Genomic DNA, 12,831 nt, shown 5'->3' on the forward strand with positions numbered 1-12,831 from the left:
CTTCTAAATCCAAAATAAATATCTTCATTACTGATTTTTAATGGCAGAACTGATTTTCAGGGCATTTTTGCAGGGAGAAAAACAAAGAGAAAAAAATGAAAGAAAAAAATCAGAAGGAGGGTGGTAGACAGTAGCAATATGGTGTGGGTGTAGACAATCCCTGTGATTCATGGAAAAGTTCGGGCTCACAGATTAACTCTGTCATGAGAAAGTGTTTCATTTCTTGTAGAATAGTTCCCATCAACCAGAACATTACAAAATTAGCAAAAAATTTCACCTTTTTCCAAATCAGGCAGTATGAAATATATAATACTAAATACGAACTTCAGTCCTGTTGTTGTTGTTTTATAAATATCACCAGACACACATCTGGAGTTTTAGTGCTTGCCACAATGTAGTTTTCTGGTTGACATATATCTAAGAAATGCGTATATTAACACCCAGGCTATAGAGCCAAGCACATTTTAGTGCAGGCTACAGCTGAAAGAATATGTTTCCATTCCTTGTCCATCTGTTCTTTGCAACATAAATTTAAACTAGAAACACAGAATAAGTTTCATGAGAAGTAAGTATAAATAGGGTTTAGAACAGCAAGGTGAATGTTCTAAGTTATTATGACTTGTTAACATTTGATTTTGTAGCTAGAAAGTTGTGTTCACTTGGAGAAATCTCATGCTACAGATATAGCTTAAAGTTTAAAAACTACTTTTTTTATCAGTTCACTTATAAAAGTACAGTGGCTTGGTCAGACTTTCTGTCTTAAGGGGCTTATACTAAATTTGCCAATCATCACGAGTGTAACAAAGTTTGAGTTTTCAAAGGGCTGTTTGCCACACACAGTAGAACTACACTGAACGTGTATCATCTACATCTGTGAACTCCATGCTAAAATGGATACATTAATGGGGAATGAGGGTTTTCTGTACAAAATGGAGTCCAATCAAATACATTTGCTTTTCTTCAAATCCAGTCCCAGCTATGATCAGCTGTTATGTGACCATCTTTTTAAGCCTTCATGCCCTCTCACTTTAAGCCTGCTTTTTCTGCTATAAAAACAATATTAAACTCTTTATTTACATTTGAAACACATGAGAATATTAAAATAGAAAAGGACCATATATGTGCACCTAAAATTTTGCCTCTAAGGGTCATGCTGTCTGAGCTCAGTTGGTAGATGGGCTGTGTGTGCTGGGGCTCGGCCCCACAAGGGTCTCTTGGTGTCAGTGCCTCCTCTGCTTTCTGGCAGAATGAAAATCTTCAGGTGGGAAAGGGACCTTGCAACTCCTACTATCCAAACTCCCTACCTACAGAATATTTCTGTATTCGTTTTAAGTCTCTCTTTTTGATATGGTTGATTTATCAAATATAGCATATTGGTTGTGTATCAAAGTGGCTGGGTTCAAATTTCGGCTCTGTTACTTTCTGGGTATGTGAATTTAATGAGTTAACTTCTCTCATTTTCAGCTTCCCTGTCTGTATATGGGAATAACTCTGTCTTGAGGGGGGGGCAAAGGAGATGATATACAAAAACTGATTAGCCCAGTGACAGGCACCTAGTAAATACTCAACAATTAGCCACTATTACTAGCAGCCTCTTTCTACTATGTTCTGTTAAAAGAAATGATCGCACTACATTCATTGTTAGTCTGCTTCTAAATAGTATTTTGGTAGCATATTCCTTATCATTAGAGAAACATTTCAAGAAACTAATATTGTGTCTTAAACTCCTATACAATTACCTATGACTGTGGACCAGTTACTCAATGATTTAGAGACTCAGTCTTTTTACCTGTAAAATGAGAAATTTGAATTCCATGATCTCTGTCTTTTGTTCAAGTAATTTAACAAAATCATGTTTGACAGCATATCCTCATACTTTATTTATAGTGCTGAAATGTGTATTTGCTGCCAAATGTCTAATGTGGGATGTATAAGTGTTCCATATATACATGTGGAATAACATTAAGTTTGTTGATGTTAAAAACTACTGGTATATTTTTTGGCATTATTTGGCCCAGAATCCATTCTTCCCATTTTGTTTTAGAATAAGCTGTCAGAAAATCGTTTCCCACAGCACCTCAAGGTTTAGTTAAACTGAGAGTTTCAGAAGTAGGCCATCTTTTCATTACTTTCAGTATCCAGACAAAGAAACTTTCTTTGTGAACAAGTCATCATTTTTCATCTCCACAGTAATACCTACTGACATTAAATTGTGCACATATGTATAAGTACTGCAGCTTACAAGGCTGCTGTTTTCTTTCAGATCTAAGTGACCAGCTGCTAGAGGTGGTTGGCTTGGAAGGAGCCATGGAGATGGGGCAAATATACACAGGACTGAAGAGTGCTGGGCGGCGGCTGGCTCAGTGTGCCTCTGTGGTCATCAGGTACTTCTATCCCTGTAATTGAGAAAGAGGGGTGATGTGGCATAACTAATTGAAAGTAGGCAAGTCTCTGATAATGACATCTGTCTTATTTGTGCCACAAATTATCAATGATTAGTAGTGATGTATTTCAGAAGAATAGATACTGGCAGATTTTACAGAGTTTTGGTTAAGCATTACTTACTGGGTTCATTTGAAATTTTTTCTGTCTTGTTAAAACTATGGATACACTTACAACATACAAACTTCACCCTTCTAATCTGATTCACACTCAGATTAGTTTAATGAGGTACCAGAGTATTCACTGAAAGCACTGTGGAAGCACCATTAACTTGAATACTTTCATGGTCTAAAGTGTGCCATTGTTTCTATGAATTTAAATAATGAATCATCATAAAGAAAGATTTTATACGTGTATTAAATTGAAACCTTTTCAAGAAACCTTCTCCAAAATTCTATCTGTAGAGAAAAAGGTCTATTTTGACCCTAAGGTGAAACCATGGGCTGTAACACAGATATAATTGGTGTTATTTATATGAAAGTGTTCATACTGGAAAATCTGAGACATCAAACACCTTTTCCCCAGATTTGCAATGTGGTTTTGCATGAAAAACAGGAGGCTGTCAGAATTCTGACTGTGTCATTAAACATAAACCTAGATTTTTCTTTTGGCATCCAGAATTTTTTTTTATATGTCACCACATTTACCAAAAGGCTCTTGACATTCCTGTGACTTAGGTACATGTAAGGCTATTTGTTAATAGTCAAGAGTTGAGGTATCTTTCAGAAGAGGAAAATTTAGAGCCCAGGTATTGCCATATTTGCATTCTCTGGTCTCATCATCTTTTATCTTACATATAGTCGGTTATATAAAGTATTACAGTATTATACTAACAATGAAATATTTCCTGCCAGGACTAGCAAGTCTCTGCCAATGCAGATCGATGGGGAACCATGGATGCAGACCCCATGCACAGTGAGTCCAGAGTAATTGAAATGTTCAGTCACTTTCATATCATAGACTCTTGTAACTAACTAATTATATATCCCTTTAACTAAATAATCACAACACCTAAGCTTTGGACCTGTCTCCAAGAACTTTTTTTTTTTTTTGACAGAGATGTTGCATTCAAGTTTTAGGCATTATATGCCCTTGGCAATGATTTAGCTTTTGAATGTTTGTTGTAGCCTAAGTATATAACCTTTGGATACAATAGGCCAATTGGAGCCAAACAAGATTGATACAGTTCTTTTACTTGAGAGCACCTTATGGTGAAGTTATTTATGGGACCTACAGATATAAGTCACCCAAATTTATTACCCATCTGTTCTTTTGCCTCCATTTAGGGATTTGTGGGGATTTCTTCTCTATAGAAAACTTTCCCCATAGTTGTTTTCTCCATAATGAGATGTCATCTAAGTCCGACATTTAAACCCAAAAAATTTCAGTTTCCATTTGTACAGTGAATATTTTATTACATTTCAGGACTGTGCTAGGCACTGCTCTTGGCACAAAGAATAGACCATGGTAAGTAAAAGAACAGGGAATAGAACATGATCAATAGTATAATTGTCATCAAGGAACTTACATTCTGTCAATAGGAGATTAAATGACTCAGTAAATATAAACAAACCGATACCTTACAAATATAACTCCAGATTACAAGAGTTAAAAAAATAAAGCGAAATGATGAGGAGGAACTGGGTGAAGTGTAAAGGATACTACTTTTGATAAGAGTATCTTGGGGTCTCTCTTCAAGGAGTCAAAAGCTCAATGTGTTAGAGAAATAAGGAGGATGGTATGACCAAAGCTTCTGGGGGTCGGGGGGAGATCAGTAATAGATAAAGTAGAAAAGATAGGCAGAAGATGGATCATGTAGGAAAAATTATGATAAAGAGTTAACATCTGATTCTAAGTACAATAGAAAGCTATTGAACGATTTAGGCATCATTTGATTTACCTGTTTAAAGGTCACCTTGGCTGCCATGGAGGGAGTGGATTGCACTGAGTAGTAGCTGGGAGACAGGGTCTGTCAGGGTAGTCTGGGCTTGGGCAGGGAGCTGGATGGATTTGAACTACATTCTGGAAGCCGAACAGGGAGAACTTGCTAATGAGGTACCTTTGCAGGGACGATAGGGGAAGAGGGAAAAAGATGAATCAGGTTAGTTCTTACCTGTGAATGATGGTGCCATTTCCTGAGTCATTAAGATAGAGGAAAACTGACTAGGGAGTGACAGGGGAGGTCTTAATCTTAGATTAGTACAAGCATTGTGCAAAGTACTGGAGTTATATGGGAGTTTTTTTTAATTGAGGTATAATTGCCCTAAAACATTGTATTAGCATTTATTAAATAGTCACACAAACTCTAAATAATGGATATCACCATTTTCAGATGGAGAAAACTGAGGCTTTGGAAGGTTAAATAACTTACTCAACATCATATTTGTAAAAGATACAAAATCAAACCTTGGACTCTTTCACTCAAACCCATTCTCTTAACCATTAGTTTAAGCAAATTTAGCTACAGATTTCAAATACAACTTAGCATACTGGAGCATTTAATTTTATCTTTCTAATAGTTTTACTCAAACTATTGGCTCAATGTTTGTATCTAACACATAAATATGACCTTCTGTTTATTCCTGATATATTCCTTTTAGCTACTCAAACCCCAGGTTTGTGAAATCTATTAATTCTCTAATAATAACACAAAACAGTTTTTTCTAAAAATCCCTCTAGACTGTCTACTTCCCATGCCTTCTGCTACCTCTTTATCTGTTTCTGAATATTCTTTAAGAAATTTCTCTTTACCAGCATGTATGTACTTACAGCTTGGCCATTATTCTTCACTTTCCAGATGACACTTTAAGTTCACATTTATACTCACATGAATGTTAAAGGTGTGGCTGAGAGAGGTGGTGGTGGTGGGATGTACTGACGCTGATGGTAGTGGATGGCGATTGCTAACAGGATTATGTTGGCGCAAGTGATAGTCGTCCTGCTGATGACGTGGTGGTGGTTCTGGTGAACTGGGAGGAGGGGCCTTCAGTGGTGGTGGTGTTTGTAGCAGTATTCCTGTTTTTAATCAAAGGTCACTTTTCCTCAGCCTGGCTCACAAGAAAATACATGAAACACAATGAAACCAAACATATTACATGAGCATTCTGTATTCTCTGAGCGTATCTCTTCTCATAGAAAAGGGGAGTTTAGTCCCTCTGCCATGTTTTAAATCAAGAAGAATTAATGGCATCAATAATAGCTAACATGTATTGAGCTTTGAGTTTGTGCCATGTACAGTTTGAGATATTTAACCTGTCTCATTTGACACATTTAATTCTCCCAAAAAAACCTTTGATTAGCTTCATTTTATGTTTAAAGCCCTGATGCAAGCAAAGTTTAAATAGTTTGATTTCACAAAGATAATAGTGGCAGAGTAGAAGCTGAGATACAGGTAGTCTGGCTCCACTCTGCACTCTGCACGGCTCCTCGCCACTGTGGATCTCAGCCCAAAAAGGTCCCAGGCCATCCTCGGGACACTCCACCTCTGGTGTGTGACCTTTGGTATATCACTTACTGCCTTTCTCCAGCTTTCAAAAGCCTCTGCCTATGAAAACCTAGTTAGTGTTTTAGAATAATTTTACCTTACTTTACACAAGCACTCCTAACCATACATTTGTTAACTTCTCTTTCGATTCATCATTGGTCATTCATTTTACCTATTAACTATCATGATCTATACGTAATTGTTAAGTTAATAATACTTTTATACAACTGACTAAAAAGTATCTAATTTGCTTTCCTTGTAAACTCTCTTATTCACTTAAAACATTCATTGCAGTGTACAGCGAGCCAAGAACTGTACTAGACTTATAATTGTTATTTTCACTCTGGCATATTCTACTTTTTCCTAAAACCACATGGAGTTCTGAACTTTAAATTCCACTTTAACTGAAGAGAATATTTAGTATTCATAGCATTGATATGTTTTAAATGAAGATCTTTGCTTCAATTGAATAACAGCATTTTTCTTACAGAACATGAGAATCGGTAGAATGTTAAAATTCCTTGCTGAATTTAAATATCCATAAGCTGATATTCAGTTTATGAAGAAATTGCTCTAGATGTAATTTTAGAGCACAGCAGAAGTTCTGTTTTTCTTTAAGTAGAATATATAAAATGGAAAGGCAGTGATAAGTGGGGCTTAAGTCTTACATCAATTAATGCTTTTTTAAGAGATCAAAGTAATACAACTTCTGTAGATGGATGGCAGTGGTGGTCGGACAACACTACGAATATACTCAAGGCCACTGAACTGTATACTTAAAAATGTTAAAATGATCAATTTCATTTTTTTTTTTACGTATGTTTTACCACAGTAAGAAAAGTAATTGAAAAAAAGTTGAGGTAATTACTGACAGATTTCACCAATCCTGAGTTCAAATATCAGGAAAGGAAAAACCAAAGATCTTAAAATTTATCCTTCAAATATGTACTTTGTGATTATTTTTATGTCATTTTTAATTATATCACCATATGGTAATCAACAGAAATTTGTTAAGTGTTACTGTATTCACAGTTTTATAATAGTCACTGAATTAACATAGAATGAATTTTAGCCATATAACTATTAACCATATTAATAAACATATTGAACTAAAGAGACAATTAATTTTAAGACGACTTCTTATTGAAATAGTTCAAGAAGAATCTGTCTTTAGGTTAGACTCTAGAGCCTAGCTGTTTTTCCTTTTCTTCTTTCTTCCCAGTCTTCCCTCCTGAGTGTGTCGAATGTACCGACTCTCAATCTGCTCCTATTATGGGGAGAAATAAAAAAGAACAGCTTGGGGAGGAAAGAAGGGAAGTGAACAGTAAGAAATGGGAGGTCATTTACTAGGTCAGATTTCATTTGGCATCTGCATACCCAGCTCCCCCTCACAATGTCTTACAAATCCCCCCCACACACAATTTATTACAAGTCCATTAAAATTTTATTAAAGTGAGGAGTGACTATACTAAACCTCAAATTCAGTATAACCAAATTCGACTCATCATCCGTCTCCCTCCATCTCTTCCTTGCCATCAAATAGCGACTTCTTAAATTCCCAAACTCCTGGCTCTTCCCTCTACCATATTAAATCAGAGGAACCATGTGTACCCAGTTCTTCCTAAACTAAAAATCTGAGAGTCATCTTAGACTTCTCTCCATATTCTCAAATTCAGTTACCATGCCTATCTAATGAGATTTTTTTTGTGGAATTTTTTCCTTTCTTTCCATCCCTGTTACCTCTGTCCTAGAGTTGACCCCCATCATTTCTCTCACTCCCAGCAACAGCTACATCAGTCTTTCCCACCTCTGTTTTTTTTCCATTTTAATCTATCCTTCTCTTTTCTACCAGCATAATTACTATAAAAGACTAATCTCACCATGACACTCTTAGATAAAATAATTTAATCATTTTCTGTATGATAAAGTATAATTTGAATCAGGTTTCCTGTTTTTTATCATCTTTTATTTATTTTTCATCTTTTCATGCACTTGCCTCTTCTCCAAAGTGAGACTCATTTCATGCTGCTTCTCCATGAGACCTTCCCTGAACATCACCTTTTCTTCCACTCCTCTGCCCTACCACTGACTCCAATTAATCTAAAAGCCAATGATCCTCAGTGCTTTATAGCTCCATCGAAGCACTGGCTACAATACGTTGAAATTATGAGCTGCTCTGTCTAGCTTCTTTTGATAGACACCAGGTTATTGAGGTCATGGACCATGATTTTGGTCATTTTGTACCCCCAGAGCATAGTGCTGTGACTCATACCTAATTAGGCTGCCAGTAACAAGTACATATTTGAATTTAAATACTTCTTGGGGTAGTATGACAATTTTAAAAATGCTTTCTACCAAATCTCCTTCCACTGAACATAATGTAGGTTGGCTAGCAATTCATTCACATATTTTTTTATATATAAATACATGTAAAAGTTATTTTGAGTTGTCTTTATTCATTACATCCTCAAAGCAAAGAACTGGAATGTTCAAAGAGGAAATACTTTCTCAATCTTAAAAGATTTAATCTTTCTGTTTCCTGATACAGTACAATTAAACTGCCTTGGGCTACTTCACTCAGCATTATCAATTATGTATTCATTTTACACATCATGTAGGTTGCATTCTGTTACTACTTTGAAATATTAATAGTTGTCTATTAGTTATTACTTGTGATACTTTTATGAAAAGTAATGCCAAAGAGCTTGTAATAGAGTATCACTCTGGGTACTTCAGCTATGATTGAAACAGAAAGAATTCCTAAACTTTCTTTTATGTGGTAGCAAAAGGAAGCCATGAATAGACCATAAGATAAATGTTAAAATGACGACAGGTCAAATACAAAGACTTGTCAAAGTGATAACTGAAGTCAAGGCAACTTTTGGAAAGCATTTGTATGTGTTTAAGTCTCCCTTTGCCTTTTTTATATACTTTTCTTGGTATAATACATCTCAAGACCCTAAGTCCACTTGTCCAGTGTCAAATTCCTTCAACATGCAATTCAGCCCTGACCTGGTACTCAACCAATCCCTGCCAAGCCTGGTGGTCTTGCTGCCTTAGGCTTGTTCCCTAGTATGTCTGGGCAGATGCTTGGTCATTTGGTGTCCTAAGACAACTGCCTCCTCTTGCCCCATTTCTACTGTGTGGGCCATTCTATGAGATGCTATTTTCTGGCTTCAGTGCCAGTTTTCTTCCCTTGCACTAGCATCTACTTGACTTAGACATTGGCTACTTGCCTAACCTTCCCTTGCACCCTCTCTTAGGAAGACTGTATCTTTTTCGATTTGCCCTAGATGTTGGAGTTTCCTGGAGTTTATCTTCATTTTGACATTTGTTTTTGCAAAGGGAATATACCCATCACAACTTTAAAATGCAAACTTTTTAAAAAGAAAGAGGAATGCTGTTCTGGGACCTATGAAATTTTTACTTAAGTGTTTGTCTTGTAATTATTAGACATAGTCATAACTTTAAAGTGTTTTAAAATCTTGAATCATTTGCTAAATACAAATTAATCTCAGGCCATTAAGAAAGAAAATGCAAAATTATATAAATGTAGAATTTTCCAGCCCCAAAATTAGTATCATCTAGATGAAAGCTGACTGAATTTTCAAGACATTGGATGCCCTAAAGATGTTTGGAGGAAACCATGGTAACAATGCCTAACATTTATTAAGTGCTTACTGTGTAACAGTTTCTGTTCTGTATGTTCATATTTATTATTTATTCAAAACGACCCTAAGAAATCAGTAAAGTTACTATGACCCCCATAAGTCAAAAAACAAAATACTGAAGTGAAATAAATCAAGAAACTTGCCCAAAGCCACACAGTAAGAGGCAGAGAAGGCCAGTGGGGTCCAGTGCCTTTTCTCCAGTTATGACACCTTGCTGCCTCACCCCGTCACTCCTCAGGGCCTTAATGTATCTCTAATATTACTAATTAGTTACAACTTTCTCACTTCTAACAATATTCAGTTCTTTTCAGCTTCTTTACATTGTTTTTTCTTTGCTACCTTATGTTTTTCTTCCTGGTATAGTCGAAGCTGCCAGATTTACTACTGGACAACACAACTGGGATCATCTTCCTGCCTGATCCCAAAGTGAAATGCCTCCTAATCTCACAAAGAATAAAGTTCAGAATCCTTGTCATGGCATTAAATTATCCTCCCAAGGCTTCCATCAGCCTGCTGTGCTTCATAGGGACCACTTGCAAGAGGCTTTCTACTCACACTATTTAATTTTGTGCCTAAAACTCCCATTCTCTACTTCGTGGTTTAGAAATAGACTTGTTCTTCTGGCCTGCAAGGAGGCTCCCAGCAAATCCATGGCTTCCCCCAGTAGAACTCTAGGGTCCATGGTTTGCATTTCTTTCATCTAATCTTACTTCTGGTTTATTATTTTGATAGATATACTTTTCTCCCCTTTTACTTAAATTGCCTGAATTAACTATCCTATCTTGTTGGGATATAGGTATTTTTATGTCAATACAAAATCTTCCTGGACAGCAATGAGATGTAAATGCATATATACTAAAAATAAAATAAAATTCCTCCCTTCAGTGCCAAGCTTAGCAATAATTTCCTTATGAAGCCTGTTTAACTACCCATTTGTCTGAAATGATTGCCTGATCCTTTGTACTCCTGTGGCTCTCTGCTGATATCTTCTTAGTGTCATCCCAATGCATAGCCTTGTATTTTGGCTATACATTTATGTACCTGGCTTTTCTGATTTAATTATAACTGTTTTAAAATTCACTGTTAATTCCCTTTCATACCTTGCATACTGTTTTTTACATAATATGGTTTCTGGTAGGGAATCTACAATCTTTTGAATCATTGCTCCACAATATGTAATACATTATTTTTCTCAGGCTGCTTTCAATATTTTTTTCTTGGTCTTACAGCAATTTGACTTTGACAAGTGTCTGGACATGGATTTCTTTGAGCTTGCTCTGTTTTGGTTTTTCTGAGCTTCTTGAATCTGTGGGTTCTATGTCTTTTGCCATATGGGGACATTTTTAGCCATTATTTCTTCAAGTATTGATTTAAGCACCATGAACTTTCTTCTTTCCTACTAAAGTTTTGATGGCATGTTTTAGATACTTAATTATATCATAGATCTCTGGGTCCTGTTACTTCTTTTTTCCTTTCTTCTTTGTTCATTCTTTTTTTTTTTTCTTGAGAAGGCATCTCTCATATTTATTGATCAAATGGTTGTTAACAACAATAAAATTCTGTATAGGGGAGTCAATGCTCAATGCACAATCATTAATCCACCCCCAGCCTAATTCTTGTCAGTCTCCTATCTTCTGAAACATAATGAACAAGTTCTTATATGCTGAACAAATTCTTACATAGTGAATAAGTTCTTACATGGTGAACAGTACAAGGGCAGTCATCACAAAAACTTTCGGTTTTGATCACTCATTATGAACTATAAACAATCAGGTCTAATATGAATATTCGTTTGATTTTTATACTTGATTTATATGTGAATCCCACATTTCTCCCTTTATTATTATTATTTTTTTTAAATGAAATTCTGAAGTGGTAGGTAGATGCAAGATAAAGGTAGAAAACATAGTTTAGTGTTGTAAGAGAGCAAATGTAGATGATCAGGTGTGTGCCTGTAGACTATGTGTTAATCCAGGCTAGACAAGGGCAATAAAACATCCACAGATGCAGAAGCTTTCTCTCAAAACAGGGGGGGTGGGGTTCTAAGCCTCACCTCTGTTGATCCCCAATTTCTCACCTGATGGTCCCCCTGCGACTGTGCCTGTCTTAGGTTGTTCCTCCCTTGAGGAATCTTACCCATCTCTGGCTAACCAGTCATCTTCCGGGGCCATACCGGGAAATGTAGAGTTGGTAAGTGAGAGAGAAGCCATATTGTTTGAAAAGCTTAGCTTTTTATTTCTTTGCAGATTTATGCCCTGTGGCTTCTATGCCCAGCATTTGTCTTGAGGTATCTTTTCCAATTTGAGGAGTTATGATACTCGATGAATTCGATATGAGGCACGAATTCTATTTAAGGGTTGTAATTAGGAAGGAAGAAGAAAAGCTATAGAGGTAGCAGATGGAAGAATACATGGGAAGATTGATTATTTCTTTGACATATCTTCTTGTAGAGTAACTTAAGTATGTATAGGTTTTAAACTACTAATTAAATTGCACACACACATTAACATAATAGGAATACAGTTACATAACCAAAGCAGATCTATAATTACCAGCCATCTCCAGTGAAGCCAAGAAAACCAGTTAGGGACCCTAGGCATTTGTGAAAATTTGTCTATGATATAATGGATATTGTCCAACTGTACTTGAACAGTCTGAGAGAAATCAGACAAATTAAAACAACCCATTCCTGGGAACTGTTCACATCCCATATGTTCTTTTAACAGTAGATAGTCTGTAGTTGCCAGATTTTGGAGCGCTGCAATTTGCACTTCTCCTAATTCTTGGTTGAGTTCCAACAGTATAGATCCAGTCAAATTTGTTGTTTTACTGTATGCACAGGCCAGCTTAGATATCTCCTTCATTCCAATGGCAACTCCAGGAACCAGTGGGATGAATGCAGCTGCAACTGCAGTATAGCCTGGATCTTTGTTGAGGTTTTTTGATGATCATCTTCTGGTATGTCTCTTCCATAGAGTGCTGAAGTTTTAAGTTCTTCTTCATATCATATCTTAGTTCATTTTCTGGGTAGCCAAATTAGACTTTGATCCTCTGCAAAAACACAAACAGACCCTTTACCCACACTTTGATATGCCCTCCTTTATACCATTGTGTAGAGAAAGGAATATTATCAGAAAAGTGTACATCCATAGCTGATCATCTGACACCCTTTAAGTGATCAAAATTAAGGATATTTGAAGCATGCATTAATTGTTGATTTAGTTAGTTTTATTC

At 36.1% G+C, this 12,831-nt stretch overlaps 1 protein-coding gene across 8 annotated transcripts in view; it reads left to right on the forward strand.

Moving 5' to 3' along the window:
- The window catches only part of DGKB (diacylglycerol kinase beta), a 693,448-nt gene that overhangs the window by 649,212 nt on the left and 31,405 nt on the right, over window positions 1-12,831 (forward strand). For 7 of the 8 annotated variants that reach the window (XM_073238753.1, XM_073238755.1, XM_073238759.1 and 4 more), the window contains 2 exons: window positions 2,264-2,384; window positions 3,297-3,357. The exons of the other annotated variant lie outside the window; for it this stretch is intronic. In XM_073238753.1, coding sequence (XP_073094854.1) covers window positions 2,264-2,384; window positions 3,297-3,357 — 182 coding nt within the window. The remainder of the gene's footprint in view (window positions 1-2,263; window positions 2,385-3,296; window positions 3,358-12,831) is intronic. 8 annotated transcript variants of the gene reach the window in all.

This window comes from Manis javanica, chromosome 6, assembly GCF_040802235.1.
Source record: "Manis javanica isolate MJ-LG chromosome 6, MJ_LKY, whole genome shotgun sequence".
In the NCBI taxonomy this organism is placed as follows: domain Eukaryota; kingdom Metazoa; phylum Chordata; class Mammalia; order Pholidota; family Manidae; genus Manis; species Manis javanica.